Source organism: Odocoileus virginianus, chromosome 6 (genome assembly GCF_023699985.2).
Source record: "Odocoileus virginianus isolate 20LAN1187 ecotype Illinois chromosome 6, Ovbor_1.2, whole genome shotgun sequence".
Lineage (NCBI taxonomy): Eukaryota > Metazoa > Chordata > Mammalia > Artiodactyla > Cervidae > Odocoileus > Odocoileus virginianus.
This window is the reverse complement of record NC_069679.1, coordinates 58,170,797-58,190,390: the sequence shown is the minus strand read 5'-3', so window position 1 is coordinate 58,190,390 and position 19,594 is coordinate 58,170,797. Positions and strand designations below refer to the sequence as shown.

Genomic DNA, 19,594 nt, shown 5'->3' with positions numbered 1-19,594 from the left:
GTGTTCTCAGGGGGTCAGAATCATATTGTCATGATTTTCCTATCAAGAACAACCCTCTAGGTTTATGGAGAGGAAAAGTAACTAAAAGTGATTTTACAAAGTTTAAAGAAATCTTCTTTTTAGCTCATCACCAATTTCTGTCTACAGAAGGATGGTCAGTAAAATTGTCAAAAAGCCTTAATGATTCCTGATAGTTTTCTCCATAATCCAGTGACTCTGTTACTTTTTCCTATCCACCTTCCTTCTCAGCTTCTCTTTAACTGGGGTCCCTGGCCCAAATTTTTTCCCCTCCAGCTTTATTGAGATGTTAATGACATATAACATATGTAGGTTTAAGATGTATAAGGTGATGATTTAATACACACACACACACATATATGTATATATATTGTAAAATTATTACTGCAGTAAGGTTAGTTTGCACTTCCATCCCCTCAAGTAATTACCATTTTTTGGTTTGGTGATACTATTTAAGATCTATTGTCTTAATAACTTTCAAGTATATAATACAGTGTTGTTAATCATAGTCACCATGCTTTAGGTTAGATCCCCAGAAATTACACATCATATTGTTGGGAGTCTGTATCCTTTTCTGGTTCATCTTTATAATTACTCTCTTCACACACAGGCTACTGCTCCTTCCCTAGCTGAGCTCTCCTAGCAAAACTTGGCCCTGGTTAAATGTCTCTGCCTACTCTACTCCTCCACCCACCGATTCAGTAATGTGGCTGAAGAAAAACACACGATCATCTTAGTATGCTTTGCTTTAAATTTATAACATTATAGATGGACTCACGTGGACTCATAGGGTTGCCTGACAATTTGGCCACATCCACCAGTTTTGTATTGGACCAAGGAAAGAAATATGACAGCTTTCACATGCTCCCCCCACCAAATCTAGCCACCCGCCTGCACCCGTGCCCCTGCAGAGGTGGATGTGTCCAAGCTGGCCATGCACTGCATTCCCTCCCCTCTCCGGAATAGCAGAGAAGCCAATCTTATATGGTGGACACTATGTGCCAGGCTGAGTTCTAAGTACCTGATACATTAACTAATGTAATCCTTACAACCACCTGTGTGGCAGGACTCATACCAGTTCTACCATGAGGGAGCTGAGGCACACAGAATTCAGTATTTGTCTGAATCCGCTCAGCCATAAGTTTAAGTGGCTCTAGAGTCCATGTGTATCATCTCTCTATCATACCTCATCTCTCAGGACATTTCTCCTGCTGCTCTTCCCTCCTGCATCATCAATTCCCTCCTTTCTGCCAGATCTTACTTATCAATTACAAGCAAATTCTAACCGTTTCTGCTTTCAGAACCTACCCTTGACCCCATATCTCCCTCCAGCTATCCCCTAATGTTCCTGTTCTCTTTTCCAAATGTCTTGTGTTTTCTCTACCTATATCTGCTTCCTTTTCCCCAATTTACTTTGAAAGCACTTCTGTCTGACTTTTGTCCCTACCATTCCAGGAATATAAATTTTGTCAAAGTCATGAATGACTTCTCACATGTCTAAACCAGAGGGACAGTCATAGTTTCTTACTCAGAAATGTTTTCTTCTCTTGTCTTGGTTTTCTCCTGCGGTCACCTCTCTGTCTCCTTTGCTGGATCTCCCCCTGCTGGCTAACGTCTGAATGTTTGATTGTCCAGGGCTTGGGCTGGCCCACTTCCCTTTCATCCATTCTCGTTCTCTTGATGATCTCAGTCTGTGTCAAGGCCTTAAATATAATTTATAAGTTGATGACTCCTAGGTTTTGATTTCTAGCTTTGACCTTCCTTAGACTTCCAGCATTTCCATTTGGCTGTCATAGGCACAAGCATCACCTAATTAATATATTTCACATAAAATTCTTGATTTGGCTCTTTAGTTCTCATTTTTAGTAAAGTGAGATCTTCCTCTCACATCCCACATTGTAATTACCAACAGGGCTCTACCTTCAAATTACATCTCAGGTCTGATCACCTCTCTTTTTTTCCAGGACTGCACCCTCATCCGAAGCATCATCATCTATTCCCTGGGTTTTGCAATAGCCTCCTATATGTCTCCTTGCTTTGTCTCTTGCTCTAATACAACCTGTTCTCCACCCTGCAGCCAGCCATTCTTTACAAATATGCTTTAGATGTGGCCTCTGCTTATCCCTGATTCCTTGTTTCATGTATTCTCTCTGTCACTCACTGCCTCTCAGCCCAATCTTCTTTGCCACTCTTTGAACACAGTAAGCAGACATATGCCTCAAGGCTTTGCTTTTGCTGTTCCCCCTGTCCTCCTCTGCTGGGAATCTTTAATGATCTAAATTAAACAAAAGAATTCATTATTTTGGTATGATCTCTGTTCAAACTTTACCTTATTAGAAAAACTTTCCTTGATCTTGCCATCTAAAATAGTAGCACCTGGCATTTTCTGTCTTCTTGCCGGTTTTAATCAGAGCACAGTATATTGCATATCTATTTATGTATCTCTTTGTTTGCTGTATGTCTCCTGAGTGATGTGTTAGCTCCACGAAGGCAGAGACATTATTGTGGTATTCCTAGTGCCTGGAACTAGGTGCTTGCTAAATATTTGTTTAATTTTTGGCATAGGGGCAGGTATTAAATCCTATGAAGTTAAAGGATATATAAGAATGAAAAAGATTAGAAGTAATAACTTTTAAGTTAAGAAAATCTGTAAATGATAGCTGAAAAGGAGAAAATTGTCTGGAAGAAGGAGAGTCTCTGAATTCTTAGGTAGCTTTAATCCTCTGTCTTCCCTTCAGCCGTCAAAGAGAGTTCCATGTTATGGTCACCACTGTTCAGAGCCAGGAGGGAGACCAAGGGAAAGCCGTCGATGGATTTTGTGGGCCCTTGTTGGGGGCTTCAGGAGTGCCTTCATAATGTGGATGGAGGCTCAGAGTATTCCTGGAAAATTAACATTAATGAAATAAAATGAAATTGGGATCTATGTTCCTTAAACCTACACCTCTTGAAGCATCACAGATGACACATTATGTATTTAACTCTTAAGATGATGGTAACGATAGTGATTTTTTTCTCACATGTTTCTTTTCTGACTGTCCTTGATCAATGTGTCATTTCCCAATTCCCTTTAGAATTGGATTGAAAACGTTCATGTGACGTTTTCCCGTTTCTTGGGTCCTTCCTCTGTAAGGAGAGCAGATGCAGGACTGGATTTATGTACCTCTCAGTTAACATTGTTGTGAGTTCTACTCACTGGTGTGGAAGAAGAGCAGAAAGAAAACTATGTCAACATAATGAATTCTCTTGTTTAGCATTATGAGATAGAAAGAGACTGGGACACTTCTTTTAAATTCTATTAGTGTTTCAGTGAGCTTTCTAACGGACAGATCTGTAATGATCTCCAGAAAACAGGAAGATAATGTTTGCTACCCTTTTAAATATAAATATGACATTAACAAAATCCGTATTACCTGAACTTTAACTCCCAATAAACATGATGCATGATAATTATCTGACATAACTGTGGTTTTGAAAGTTTAAAATGTAGGTATAGGGTGGGCATGCTATCCTGCAAAGCTTTTCTTGCTCAACTTTGACAATAAAATATGTTTTCAAAGGCCAGTTATGTCTATTTTGTAGTGCTTAGGTCATTTCAAAAGATTCATTTGTATGCACTGCCTGTATTTCTTCATGTTACCTTTGCTTTCTTCTTTCCTAGAGGGAGAAGATGATGAAGATGAAGAGGATGAAGAGGAAGAAGATGAGGAGGAAGAAGATGAGGAGGAAGATGAGGAAGATAAAGATGCCGACTCCCTGGACGAGACCTTGGGTGACACCGAGCTGCCTGGGTTCACGCTCCCTGGCATCACGTCTCAGGAACCTGGCTTAGAGCAGGAAAACGTGGTCTCTTTGGAGGGAGTCACATTCCAGGTGCCAGATGCCATCCAGTGGGAACAGCAGAATCAGGGCCTGGGTAAGAGTCATGGGTGTTTCTCTCCTTCCTCCCTCCTCTCATCTTACTTTTCTTAGGCGACAACTTTCTTTCACTGGCATTGATTGCGGAGCAAAATGGATTTTCTTTTTATGGATGTTTCATTTGGGAAGTAGTTCTCACTTCTTTCTCCAGTATGTTTGTATTTATGCTCTTCAGTAGCCAGGTTCCAGTCTCCATCTGCCCATAAAGAGCACGGTTACCTTAATTTTTTGAAGGAGTTCTAATGTTCCTTCCCAGTTGGAGGACAGCTATTGGCTCTGGGAGGACTTCAGTCGGGGCAGAATTGTGTGTAACCAGTCAGCTGCCCAAAGTGGCATGAATGGACTGGAGTCAGAAAGCAAATGTATTTGGTCATCCCCTCCTTTTAGTATTTCCTCCCTGGGGAAGTTCTTCCTTCACTTCTGGGTGAGCTTTTAGTCATCCCAATACGTTTCTGCTTATTCTTGTGGTTGAATTTCATCATCAAATACAATCTCTTTTTATCACTTGGTGTCCAGACAACCCCAAGCTTACTCTCTCTTGGGAATGGCCTGGATTTTTGGTGAGAGACTCCCTGGAGGCAGGCTGACCCCAACCTTGATACTCTCTTCTGGTCAGCAGGGATGGTCCTCTGTCTCTTCTTAACTTTTCCTGGAGAGATGCTGTTTAGCTCTGGGTGATTGAGGCCTTACTCTCTTGACCTGAGGGGAAGTGACCTCTGCTCCAAAGAAATCTCCCTGAAGCTCTCTTGGTCTTTAAAAGGCCCGAGGATACCTTCAGTGCAGCAGAGGTTCGATTTAACAGCCATATAATCAGTGTTTGGAGTATTTCATTGAAAATTTGGATGTTGATCTCAGATTTTGCTGTGGAATATCATACTAGTGTATCTTGGTGCCTTGGTTGAAACTTTCAATTTAGAATCTAATTATGTATGATTTCTTTAAGATTGTCCTCCTCTCCTCCCATGAAAACCCTTTCAGATTAGCAGTGAGAAAGGGTAAGTGCATTATAATGCATATGGAGTGGGGAAAAATCGCACTGTCTTGTTTATCACAGGATTGAGTAGTTTAAGAGAAGCTCTCTTGCTTTTTTAAAAGCTCAAACTAAAGTTGTTAAAACCTTTAAAGATTTGCAGTCTAAGGAGGAATCCTTTCCATAATCTCTAGAACTAAGGAAACATGTATAAGGATCTTTAACATCATCTTCTCTTCCCTTATAGAGTTTTTTTGTGAGCTGTCTTTTCGATGTGGTTAATTAATTTGTCCAAAAAGCAGAACCCCTACTATGTTCCTTTGTAAGGTGTTGGAAACAGAAAAAAACTAGGCAGTGCTTTTTCTTGATTAGAGCAGAGCCCATTCACAAAGGTATCAGTGCAGGGTGGGTGAATTCTATGATAAAAGTAGGTTATAGGAGGGCAGAGTAGAAGTGTAGGAGGCCATCTAGAGTCGCTTGGAGAGTTCAGAGCTGTCACCTGAAGGATATATAAATAGGAGATAGCTTGCAAGGAAAAGAGACCAAAGAAAGAACATACACAAAGGCATTGGAAAGATGAGAGAGTGTGGCATAATACAGATGGGCTGGCAAAGAATTGTAAGTGGATAAAAAGAAGTTCTAGGAGATATAACAGCAGACAAGGCTGGAAAGGTAAGCAAGGATGCATCATGAAGCGCTTTGACTGCCAAGAGGTTTTCACTTGTCCTTTATGAAAACTGTTCTGGTGATAGTGCAGTGGAGGAGGAGGGGAGGAGCGTGAGGTTGGGGAGAGAGAAAAAGGCCATTTATGAGATCTGTTTAATGTCTATGTGAGACATAAAGGGCATGAAGTAAGACAGGAAGTGTGATGAATGAAAAAGAATCAACCTGAGAGCTTTTGTCATAGGTACTAACTGATTTGGGGGATTGAGGAAAAATAGAGAGTTGAGGATGATTTATGGGTTTTTCGATTGGGTGAACAGGTGGAAAGTGTTGCCTCTGATGAAAAGAGGGAACAGAGGGAGCAATGTGAACTTGGCATTTTAGGGAGATGATGAGCTAATTTTGGGCATGTAGAATATGAGGAGCCTGTGCGGTGTCTAGGAGGGTCTTAGATTTTGTGTCTTGAATTCAGGGAAGAGGACTGGGACTGAGAAGTTATTCTGGGTTTATCACCCTCTAGGTTGGCATAAAGGTTGTAGTTGAAATGTAGCTGGGATATCCTGTGGACTGTGCTTATGGTAAAGAGAGGAGGTGATAAAGGATGTGTTTCCAGTGGGCAGGCAGACGGTATTAGTATATGTGCATACAACGCTATATTTACTAAGTTATTTTCTGAACAAATTTGGCATGTAATTGGGCAGTAATTACTTTAAAAATATACCAAATGAAACTGCCAAAACCTCATAAGTATATCAAAATATTATCAAAGTATTACAAAACAAACACAAACACTGTCCTGGGGACATGTGAATAAATATTTGGTCTCTTCAGGCCTGAACAGGCCTGAAATAAACCTGTTCCACAACTGGTTGAAATGAATGAAATAAAATGCAAAATACCAATGTAACTTATTACAGAGGTTAAACAGAAAAATCTACACGTCAAGTGACTCCTCAGGTAGTAGACTATAACATGAAAGGATCATGGACAGTTGAACAGTCTTTTAAATATGGATTGGGTGAATATTCAGGGACTGTACCCCATTCCAGGAGAGAGGATTGTTTTTGTACCTTCTCTGTAGGGAGAAGTACTACAGGGAGATCATATGGCCTCTATTCCTGGATTGTCATCTGGGAAGCCAATTTCCACCACTTAGGAAGTTGGCATACCATCTATGATAATGATAAGCAATTGGAGGAGCTGTGAATTTTATAAAGATTTGTAGAGGCTACAGTTCAAGGCTAACATGATCATTTGAGCTCTAGCCTTACCATGTTTCTCAGCACAAATTTACCACTGAAAAGGAGCCAAATTTTTAAGAAATCAACTTTATTGAGGTATAAACTAGATACAGTAAACTGCACTCAAAGTATGCAATTCGAGTCTTGTACACATCCATATAGCCTCCATCTCATTGAAAATGCAGGATTTCCATCTCTTGCCCTTTGTCCCCCCAGTTATTCCTCATGTCTTATGCAGTTCATCCGTCTCTCAGTCCTCAATCCCAGGTAACTGCTGATCTACTTTTATTACTACAAGTTAGGTTGCATTTTCTAAAATTTTATACACATAGAATCATATAATACTTACCCTTATGTGTCTAGCTTCTCTCACATAGCATAATGATTTTGAGATTCAACCATGTTGTTGTCGCTATCAGTAATTTGTTCCCCCTTTCTAAAATTAAAAAAAATTTGTATTTATTTGGCAGCATCATGTCATAGTTGCAGTGTGTGGGCTCTTCATTGTGATGTGTAGTCTTTTCTCTAGTTGCAGCATGCACGTAGGCTTAGTTGCCCTGAGGCATGTGGAATCCCGCCCAGGGATCAAACCTGCATTAGAAGATGGATTCTCAATCACTGGACCACCAGGGAAGTCCCTAACTTGTTCTGGTTTTATAGCTGTGTAGTACTCAACTGTATGGATATGCTACATCTTGTTTATCTCATCACCTGTTGAACATTTGGGTTTTCCCCAGTTTTTGGTTAATAGCAGCTACATTTTAAGGTGTGTAGGGCATGAGATGGAGGGTGAATAGTCCAGTTGTCCTCTTGTCCTGCCTCCTGATTCCAGCCTCCATGCATGGCTAAAGTTTCTTAAATTAGTAATACCAATTTAGTGATTTGTTATCACTAAGGTGATTTGTCACTTTAAAAAGTGAGTTTGGACTTCGCTGGTGCTTCAGTGGCTAAGAATTTGCCTTGCCTGCAAAGGAGTGGTTCGATCTCTGGCCTGGGAAGATCCCACATGCCTCGGAGCAACTAAACCTGTGTGTCACAACTACTGAGCTCACAAGCTGCAACTACTGAAGCCTTTGTCGCTAGAGCCTGTGCTTCTCAACAAGAGAAGCCGCTGCAATGAGAAACCCTCACAATGCAACAAAGAGATGCCCCGGCTTACTGCTACTTGAGAAAGCCCATGTGCAGCAACAGAGACCCACCACAGCCAAAAAATAAATAGACTAAATCAATCAATTAATCAGTCTTTTTTTCTAAGGTGATTTCCCCAAGTCCTGACATTTTGTTTTATATCAGATTTTTTCTTTTTATAAAATTTGCCATTTCCCTGGATGTCTCTTACCTTTTGCTGCCACGTCTTTTCCTGAAAAATTCAATTTGCCAACATGTGTTTAGCGTTCTAATTTTCATGGGAACCAAGACAAGGAAGAAATCTTTCAAGTCCTTCCAGTTTTCTACTGTGGGAAGACTGGGTTGGGTTAGTGGTGCTTGTGTCTAGGATTTTATTAGCTCACCATCTTTTTCTTGGAGGGACAGGAAAGAAGTTACTGGTTTACTAGTAACAAGTTAGTAGTTTACTAGTAACTCAAAGCCACTGACAACTTCTGGGTCAGTATTAATTGATATAGTTTCCTAAATGCTCTCAAATCACATGATAAAGAGGGACCTCTCCCCTGTTTGTGATGGATTTTGTGGTACCAAGAATAATGGCTCCCCGATTGGCTCAGATAGTAAAGAATCTGCCCACAAAGTGGGAGACCCAGGATTGATCCCTGGGTTGGGAAGACCCCTGGAGAAGGGAAAGACTACCCATTCCAGTATTCTTGCCTGGAGAATTTCATGGACAGAGGAACCTGGCAGGCTGCAGTCCACAGGGTCACAAAGAGTCTGATACTACTGAGCGACTAACACTTGCGCTTTTTTCAAATATGTTTCTGTTCTAATCTTTGGAACCTATGATTATGTTGTCTTACATGGCAAAAAGCTTCGCTGATGATTAGGTTAAGGATCTTGAGATGGAATGGTTATCCTGGATTTTCTGTGAAGGTCACACAAGTGTGTTCACAAGTGTTCTTATAAGCAGGAAGCAGACAGGTCAGAGTCAGAAAAGTAGATGTGATGACAGAGGCAGAGGTCATAGTGATGTGGCCAGAAGCAAGGAATTCTGGCAGCCTCCACAAGCTGGAAAAGGCAAAGAGATTAATTCTTTTCTTGAGCTTCTAGAAGGAACACAATCCTGCTGGCACCTTGATTTTAGTCCTTTAAGACCCATTTAGACTTTTGACCTGCAAAACTATAAGAGAATAAGTTTGTATTGTTTTGAGCCCCTAACTTAGTGGTAATTTGTTATAGCAGAAATAGGAAACTAATACAGATTTCAATAAGTATTTCATGAGCAGCTTCATTTTAGAAAGCAGAGCTGCATGGCAGCTGTAGTCTGAGTGTGAGTGTTGTAAACTTAACTATAGCTTTTTCTTAATGAATCACTAAAAATGCAGAGATGGAGGCCTCTAAAATTTTAATCTAATTTAAAACAATTTTACTCTAATTGACCATCTTATTCATTTCTACTTTTAAGTGGGTTTTATTTATAGATAATCACATCCTATTTTACAATATGAATGGTATTCCAAAGCAAGTGCTAAAACCCATAAATACCTTTAAAAATGAACAGATTGAAGTGGGTAGTTGAAATTGACTAAAAATAATATACACTCTTTGAATAGATTATCATTTCATTTTTTGTGAAGGAACAAGAGGAGAAAACTTAGATTACTTTCTGAGGCAAAGCAGTAGATTCATGGCTTAATTCTTTGCACTTCTGTTTTCTGTTGTCACATACACATTGCCTCTAAAGCTTTGGAGGGAAAGAGCCCAGTTTCTTGATCTTGCTGTTGGGAGGTATGATGGTGGACTGAACTGTAGGCTGTCAGGATAAAGAATCAGGAGTGAAAGTTCCATGTTATGGCTGAGGTGCATTGATTGGTAAAATGCTTGTAGTGTAGAGGAAGTTCTTTATTTACATATGCAGAATCAAATTTCTTTTCTGATCTAACAAGATCATTTTCAGATTTATTAGTAAGAACCTGTACAGAGAGCAGACACTGTGACCCACACTACTTCTTATCCTTTTGTAATAATAAATCACATGATTATTTTAAATCTATAAAATCAATATGGCCAAAGTTGAGTCAGTATATTCATTTTGACATTTAAACATTTCCAATGTAATATCTGTTGATTCTTTACTCTGTGCATTCTATATCTGCTAGGATGCCTTTCTCTACAGGTAGAAGAAACCTTAAATTGACTTAAAGAATAAAGAAATGTATTTTCTCTGAAAACAAGAAGTCCAGAGATAGAGCTTCTGGGTCAGTTGACTTGAGTAGCTCAGCTGCCATTGGTGACTCACGTTTTTCTATCTTACTGCACTGTCTTCCTTGGGATGCTGACTTTGTCCCCAGGCTGGCCTCCTTACAGTTGTAATGGCTTGAAGCAGTTTCAGGTGTCACACCTAGACAAGACATTCTTCAAAGAAGAAGACTGTCTTTTTATTGTGTTTCTTTCTCAGGAGAGAGGAAGCATTTCCAAGAATCCCCCAGTAGAATACTCACTTTTGATTGGCTGAAATTAGGTCACATGCTAGTTTCTAGACAGTCATTGGCTAGTGGAATGTGATCACATGACTGGTGGAACCATGAGGCTGCATGTCAGTCACCATACCTATCATCTATGATTTCTGTGTTTTTCTGTTTACTTCTCTTGTAGCTGATTCTTATCCATGTTCTTCTGAGACTCCTATGATCGATCTCATTAAATTAATATATTTATCTTAAATATGTTAAGAATTTTTCTAATTTATCTATATCTTTAAAAAAGTTGCACATTGAGTTTTTGTGTCTGCTTGTTTTATATAATTTTTAATATTTTTGATTGTTCTGGGTCTTCATTGCCGCACTTGGGCCTTCTCTAGTTGCGGCAACTAGGGGCTGCTCTCTGTTTCGGTGCCTGGACTTCTCACTGGGATGGTTTCTGTTGTTGTGGAGCAAGGGCTGTAGGCACGTGGGCTTCAGTAGTCGCAGCGCGCAGGGCTTGGTTGCTCTGCAACAGTCAGGACCAGGGATCAAACCCGTGTCCTCTGCACTGGCAGACGAATTCTTAACCACTGGACCACCAGGAAGTTCCCTAAATATGTTTTTTTGTATTCCTGAGTTCTGGATGAGGGCCTGAGGATGGTATTGTTCCAAGAAGAGCTCATTTTGAGCCACTTTATGGTTTGGTTGACATTCTGAATAGATAAGGCTTCCAGACTCCATTAATTAGTTAAGTGCAGAATTATAGCTGTCTTCACTTTTTTTTTTTTCCAAAAGCCTCCATCTAATATTGGAATGGGTTCCTATTTCAGGATGTACAATATTTTTCTCTGGAGGTCTTTAAAGAACATGGTAAATATTCAATTAATAGTATAGGGATGTTTGTGGAAAGCAGAAAAATGAAGAGCATTCATGTTTCTAGTTTTTAACCAGATATTTATAAAGCACCTACTAAGTGTGTGCTATATTTTAGGGAAAGAGAGGCTGACATGTAGAGATAAATTGCAGTGAGACAGAGAGTGGTCACATAGATGTGAGGCCAGTGGCTGAGCAATTCCACCATGGTGGAACTGAATCATCACTTAAACCAGCAGTTTCTTTGAGTGGGCAGCTATCTGTGAGGTGTAACTTAAGGAGTGCTTGTGCAAGCCCAAATTTATATCATCCTTCTTCTTTTAATATGGTGCCTACTCTTCAATATTAAGAGTCTTCCTTTGGATTGAAATAATATTATATGTCTTGAGAAGGCCTTAGTAAAATGCAGATCTACTTTCTGGATAGGATAATGAGTCTCCAAGCTACTTCCATTGGAATGTGGTGTGTGTGCTCGGTCGCTCAGTCTTGCCCGACTCTTTGTGACCCCGTTGACTGTAGCCCTCCAGGTTCCTCTGTCCATGGAATTTTCCAGGTAAGGATACTGGAGTGGGTTGCCATTTCCTTCTCCAGGGGATCATCCCGACCCAGGGATAGAACCTGAGTCTCTTGCACTGGCAGGCGGATTCTTTACTACTAGCACCACCTTTAAGATGAAGATTAACCACATTAAGATGTTATCATTTATATATTATTATCAGTTTCATTACCTGGTAATTTAGGATGATTTTAATGTGAAAGAGAATATATTTTGGATTGGCAAAAAGGGCATGGGAGTTGGGCCTTAAAGCAACTGAACATTTGTCTGTGAGAAAGTCAGACCCTTCCTAAACAGTGTCAGTTCTTCTTTTTCTTCTCCTCATCATCCTTCCTGTCCTTTTAAAACACTTAACATGTAGCTAAGGTCGAACTTAAATATAGTGCGACATGGGCTTTGGCAGCAAGAAAAAGATTCCCCGTAAAAGACAGTGGGAAGTGTGAGATTTCAAACAATCCTTCACAGCAACAAATGTCAGTGTATTTTGGCATAGAGCATGTTAAGCTATGGCTTGTGAGGTTGCCCAGGAAGCTGCTGGGCTAACATGGTTAAATATACGTATGGAAGGAGAAAGAAAGAAACCTTAGTCCAGCACAATGTGAGCGGTAGATTGACTAAAGCCACTGGACCAGTGGTTCTCACTCTTGGCTGCATACTGGAATCACCTGGAGAGTGACACAAATTACTGATACCTGGGTCCTAGCCCCTTGAGCACAGCTGTCCTTGGCTAGGTCTGCTGGTTGTTCTCTTGAGGTGAGGCAGCTTCTGTTTGTAAAGAGAGATAGAGGATTTTAGGAAGTGTTCTATGAATTGAATTCCCAGGAGTGAAGATTGACCTTGCTTGTAATGATCTTTTGGTCTTGGATTACTGTGTCTTAAAAAGAAAACCAAAAAATAGCTTCCCCCCCCCCCTGCCGTGTTTAATCTCACGTAGAGATAAAACTTAAAGTCGATATCCATGGTTTAATTTTCCCAGGAAGTCCATGGTCACGTGACAGACTTCTAAATCTGAACTGTGGACATTTTGTACCCTGACTCCTGCATCTGGAATGAGTGAGCCTCTCCAGATGTGAGTTTCCATGGATAGGCACCTTCCTGTCCTGAGATGGTTACCAGTTTTCTGGCTTTGAGAGTAATACCATTCACTCTTTGGAAAGAACTAAATTATTTTTCCTAGACAGGAGGAGCAGAACTTGGATGTAGACCTCCTTTTTCCGCATTAGGCAAGACGCACTGGTGCTAAAGTTTGAGTTAGAGATCGTGATCTCTGCCTTTCCTTACTCAGGAGAAAGAGTGCTTAAGGCATATTAGATCCGCAGAGCAGAATGCCTTCCAAGTGTAAGATATCATTTCCTCATAGGTTTTTCCGTTTGAGTTATTGAGTTACTTGGAGATTAGGAGTAGTTGGGGACCTATAGGGGAGAGAGGGTTTTCCCACTTGGTGCTAGTGGTAAAGAACCCTGCTGCCAATGCAGACAATGCAGGTTCAGTCCCTGGGTTGGGAAGATCCCCTGGAGAAGGGCATGGCAACCCACTCCAGTATTCTTTACTGGAGAATCCCATGGACAGAGAAGTCTGGCAGGCTACAGTTCATAGGGTCCCAAAGAGTCAGACACAACTGAAGTGACTTAGCACCCATGCATGCATGCAGGGAGAAAATCTTTCCCTGTGCCCAAGGTGAAACATTTGACAAACTCAGGATTTTAGGTTTTAAATGTATTTATTTCCTAAATTTTCCACTTATTTATTTTTATCCTGTTATATTTTAGGTATTTGTTAGAAGCCATAAATCTTCTTTTGAGTGTGAGGTAGGTTATAAATAGGTTAAAGATATAAATATGAATAGAGTTCCTTCCAGCTGCCCACTTCTAGCCATGCTCACAGGTGTGTTTGGTGGATGCCTGTCATGAACCAGAAATCAAAAAGAGACCTGGCCAAACCTGAAGAAAACCAGACTCTGACCTGAAAAGAATGTAATGTATTCTGTTTTTTTTGTCTTTATTTGTTTGGTGTTCATGACACTTCTGATGAGCAGTTATGTATAATGGCTACAGTCAGACTTTCATGTTTCTTCAACATAGGAAACATTAAGCCTTTTGGAAGGTGGAACGGATGGATGGCAGGGATGACTCTGTGTGCTGTGCTAAATTTTTTTTTTTGTCGGACACAATGATTCTTCACAGCCGTATGTAGGACTTTTGCACCAAGAATCTTAGGCAGACTGGAATTGAGGCTTTGAAATTCATAATTCCAAGAGTGGTAGAAGATCTCAGATCATTAAAACACACACATGCACACACACACACGCACGCACGCACGCACGCACACACGCACACACACACAGTGTTCCCTTTGCCTGAGTCAGCTGTGGGACACTGCAAATTCCCTTATTCTTCTCCTACTATTTCTTTGGGGAAAATGAATGAGAAATCAACTCTAAGTCTCAAATGCTAATGAGGAAAATTCATAGACTAGAGTTAGTGGAGAGCTCAGTGGCAGCCACAACCACCCCTGTGTATGATTTTGTCTGTCCAGAGCAAGCAGCTAACTCCCTTTTGCATAAAGCTTCCCTGGGGATGTTCTTGTGTTGAGGAAGGGAAATCAGTCTTGGTTGTTAAAATATTAATCTTTGCACAGCTGGGTCTCTCCAGTACTGTAGTAGTAGGTTCTGTGTGATCTAAAAGAACTGTCAACCTCTCCAGCTGGCCTCAGGAAGCCAGAGCTATTTTTGAAATTCAAAGGACTGGTGGTGTTAAGTAAAAATACAGTGCAACATAGTGAAGGAGAGACTGAGTGTGAAAATAAGGAATCAGAGGTTTACATCAGGTAACTCAGGGATTCAACAGTTCAGGGATGGGAAGTATTTATTAACAGTGTATTTGTCTCTTTTGTATACTATGGATATATTCAAGGACCTCCAGGAACTGTCTGGGTTCTATCTTCCATCCTCATCTGGGACCTCTGCCTTCATCGAGCTATAATCTCTGTCACTAGAACATGCATTGTATGTTTCCTGACCCCACATTTTTCTACCATTATTCTTCTTTCCTCAGACAGCTTTCTCGCTTTTTTTTTTTGGTCTGAATGCACCTTGCTGAAGCCTTGCTGGCAACCCTAACTCCCACTCAGTCCTTCCCTGTGAACTCCCCCATGCCGTTCTTGGCAAGGCTCATTTCCACTCCACTTTCTCATTTTGCTTTGGATTGATTGATTGAAAGGGGCTTTTCTTCCAGCTGGTAGCCATGCTGGACTGGAAACCATCCAGCGCATTTGGGAGGAGGGATGCGAATGCTCTATCACACTTTGCCAATCAAACAGCAGTCCCTTATTTAACTCCTAGATAGCAGTTTTGGGGAGGGGAAGGGGTGGGTTAAACAGAGTTAGTTGGATTTATGGAAAAAATGATAACTGATCAGGTACTAAGGGTTTTCCATATTGCTTATAACTGAGATTAAACATCACATGACAGGTAGAACTTCATGTGATCTTAACTTTCTCTGGTTCTCGCTATACTTACCTCAAAATAGCTTTTACATCTACAAGCCCTTCAGTAAGGAACTAATTATACCATGACTTCAGGTAGATAGCATGCTGTACATATGATAACGTAATCTAAAGTTTATTTTTTCCAGCAGTATTGAGGTATGGCTGACATAACATTTTGTATAGCATGCTTATTTGATACACTTGGATACTGCAAAATGATTACCATCACAGCATTAGCTAACACCTGCATTGTGTCGAGTAACACTGTTTCTTTCTTGTGGGTAGCAATTTAGCAATTTTTTTGGGCACGCCATGCAGCATGTGGAATCTTCCTCAGTTGGGGAGCAAAGCTGTGCCCCCTGCATCGGAAGCACAGGGTCTCAATTACTGGACTGCCAGGGAATTCCCAGAAATGTAACATTTTAGAATGGTTTTTTGGAATGAGCTTGGAGTGATTCTGTGATCACCTTTAATGATCAGACCTTGAAAATATTGGGCCAACTACCTTCATTACCTTACAATCTAAATCAGATGAGAATCAGATGATTGCATTCTCAGAGTGACCAAGCATTTAAAAAATTTCTAAACAGTTACTTAGGTGGCTCAATAGTGATAAGGCCTTTGATAACTTCCACCAAAGAATAAAAACAGTCATAGCATCAGCTACATGGGAGTGACAAATTTATTAAGCCTGATTCTCTTTGCCACTGGATCACTGCTTCCCCAAGTCAGAGAGCTAAGTTGTCCTTTTGTACCTCACTTCTGGCTGGAACTTCCCTGGTGTCTCAGACGGTAAAGCATCTGCCTGCAATGTGGGAGACCTAGGTTCAATCCCTAGGTCAGGAAGATCCCCTGGAGAAGGAAATGGCAACCCACTCCAGTACTCTTGCCTGGAAAATCCCATGGATGGAGGAGCCTGGTAGGCTACAGTCCATAGGGTTGCAAAGAGTTGGACACGACTGAGCGACTGGAACAAAATTTTAACTCCAGGAGATAGTGAAGGACAGGGAAGCCTGGCATGCTGCAGTTCATGGGGTTGCCAAGAGTTGGACATGACTTGGTGACTAAACAATAATAGTATTTTAAATGCTTTAAGGTTTGAACAAAAATTTTCTCTTTTTATGTCTTTAATGCCCTGTAAAAGGCCCTAGATAATATAATATGTTCTTGTATCAAAGATTGAAAAAAAAATCCCATTTGGACTTATTGATTTAGGAAGAGACTTCTGGAACTAAACCCAGATATTTCAGCTTCACATTATTCATCTTTATTTTTTTTAATGATCTGTGTGAGATAATAGACTTAATGCTTTCCAAAAGCTTAATGCTTTCCCTTATCTGTATTTTCATAATTAAACTGTATTGAATTAGAGAATTGGAAAAAAATCACATTTCATTCATTAGAAATGAATTTCTTATGTGAAAATTCAGCAGTCACTTTTCCTTTTGAGGGCTAAAAAAGGATTCTTGGAAGTAAGCCAGAAAATAATCTCTTCATCAGCAACAGTTAATAAAAACATTAATAAGGCACATTATATCTGAAGAGAAGGCTTTGAACTAATTTCTTTGTAATCAAAATGCACTCGTAGGCTCAGTTGGGAATTATTAACATATGAAAACATCTCTTAGGCTCTTCTGGGAATTAAACAAGAATATCGAGAGAACTGAAAAAAAATTTCAGAAATGAGGAAATTGAGTATAAATTGTCCTCTTTGAAAAATACAGAGGAAAGTAAACAAAGATGATGTTTAAAAAGCTTCTAATTATGTTAAAACAGAATTGAGAAAGTAGTGAAAACAGTGTCCTTATCTCTTGATTTGAAGTTATGTGATGCTAATTTAAGGTGAATTACTTAATCAAATGTTATATATAGGTCTGCTATGTTAAGAATCTGGAATATTTGGATTCTCCCCAGTTTTATTTGTCTTCCTTAATTTGGATCAGAGAAAGAATTCGCTTAACTTCTGCATTTCAGAAAATGGAGCAGCTCAGTAATTTACCCTTTTCTATTGAGGTCATAAAAAGAGGATGCTAAAGCCTCAAAACTTAGCTTAGTGATCAGGTGAGGCTGAAGTCAGTTCATTTCATTTCAGCATTTGAGAATTAATAGCCACAGTATTCTGCTTTTCTAGCTAAGAGTGTTCCTGATTTTCTGTCAGACAGAAAGACTTTTTTTTCACAGAATCTGGCACAAAATAAAAATATGTGTCCAACGAAGATATGCCTAGTTTCAATTCATGTGAAGTATCTTTAAAGTAAACTTTACAAACATCCAGATTATCAAGACCCAGGGAAGGAATTTATTGATAAAACAGAGGAGGGCTCATAGCTGAGAAAATTTTGGTTTATGCTTTCTACCTCTAAGTTTTCCTGCAAGGCTGAAATCTTCCTGAAATAATGGGATTTGAATTTCAAGCTGCTCCTTTTGAAAGAGGACAGCAACTGTTTGGAACAGGATGGCTTTGATGAATCCTTGGGGATAAATAGTCCAAGTAATGTCGGCGGCTTCCAACGGCAGAAGATTAGATGTGAAATCCACCATAGGCACCAGGAGAACCACCGCCTACGTTTGTTTATCACAAGCTTGATTAAGTACTACGCATCCCATAGGGCCACAGCCTTGGGCTTCTGAACCCTCCCGTGTGGGATGCGGACTGATGACGGAGGTCATGTACACAGAGCTAAGGTGAAGAGTTGTTGCCAGCCTCAGAAACCACAGAGAGTTCTAAAAACAACTCATTTACTTAATCCACTAATAAAAAGGAGGTAGGGGAAAACCATGGGAAAAATCATGATGCGGGGGAAGTTTGTTCTCACTGAAATCTTTCAAACTTTTCTTCCTCCTTCTCCCTGGTCATCATCCTCATCATCCTCACTTTGTACCTTTCCTTCATCACTAGGGTGGCGGCCATGCAGGGCTACCCTTGGGATCCAAAGAGTCTTCAGTCTTCCCTTAATCCATTTCACTATATCAGAACACTCTTTCTTTAAGAACTTGGTTTAAAGACTTTTTGAGGGACCATCAGTAATTCATAGTTGTTAAAAGGTATATTTTTAAAGAAGATTTAATTATGATTCTTACTCAGATATAAAATGAACATGTGTCAAAGACTTTTAAAAGCTGATTAATTAACAAAGGAACCAGGCAGATGCCACAGCTGGATCAAAGGAAAGATAAAAAAATCACAGATTTACATGGAATCAAAGACGGTTTCAAATTTGGCTCCAACTAATCCAAATCACTTGTGGACTGTCAAATAAACTCCAACTTTTAAACCAAAACAAACAGACAAAAAAAAAAAAGGACTGTTAAAGTAAATTGACAAATGGATCTATTACTAACTTTTTCCAAGGGATGAAGGCTGTTTCTCCAGTGGACAATTAATTTGCTTGTCTGCAGAAGAACTATTTCTATCGCTGGCAGTTATCTACAATTTAAAAAATTGAGTCCAAAGGTGACTCAGAGCCCTACAAGGAATCAGATAGTTCTCAGAGGCTTCAACAGTCCATTAAAAGAATATTCAGTACCATCTTCCTTTTTTCAAAGTTAAATTTTTTTCTTGCCCACTGAAGTAAGAATCCCTTGTAGCCCTATTGTTTGGAAGCACTTGTATTGTGAAAGAGTACTTGTTAGCTAAAAGAACTGAATAGGAGGCTGGATAAGCGAAGATGTATCTGTCAGGGAAGGCCAGTTGCTGTAACAAACGATTCCAGTCTCAGTGGCTTAAAGCAGTGGATTTGTTACTTGCCCTCTTCCGAGTTGCCTCTTTCGAGGTGCTTCTTCCACCAAGTGTCTTTACTATCTTCTTGGGCCTAAGCAACCTCAGTGGATCCTCTGTATCCAGTAGGTGGCAGGAAAAAGAACTTAAGGAAAGCTACGTGTAATGCCTCAGCCTGGAGTAGACTCACTTTCCTTCCATTCAGATTCTATTAGTGAAAACTAGTCATGTGACCCCACCTGGCTGAAGGTGGAGCAGGTGGCGGTGGTTGTGGTCATGGTGGTAATTGCAGCTTACCTGAAGCAAAACCAACTTGGTGACCACTTTGCATTTTCAGGAGCACTTCCTCTAGGAAGGAAACCCCAGAGAACTGAGGAAAACCCGATTTTCTATCATTAGTAATGTGCAGAACACAGGGTCTGCTGTCCAGGAGCATAAGAATCGTGGTGATGAGAACTCTATAATGTGAGGTAGGAAGTGACATATGTGGGGAAAAAAATGCTCTGAAAGTACCGGAGGGTGAAATAGTAATTTCAAACAAGGGGAGCCGTGATAGCCATAGAGACAACATGCAGGGTGGCA

At 40.2% G+C, this 19,594-nt stretch overlaps 1 protein-coding gene across 2 annotated transcripts in view; it reads left to right on the top strand.

Moving 5' to 3' along the window:
- The window catches only part of ARMH4 (armadillo like helical domain containing 4), a 134,564-nt gene that overhangs the window by 46,784 nt on the left and 68,186 nt on the right, over positions 1 to 19,594 (top strand). For both annotated transcript variants that reach the window (XM_020876209.2, XM_020876208.2), the window contains exon 5: positions 3,677 to 3,931. In XM_020876209.2, coding sequence (XP_020731868.2) covers positions 3,677 to 3,931 — 255 coding nt within the window. The remainder of the gene's footprint in view (positions 1 to 3,676; positions 3,932 to 19,594) is intronic.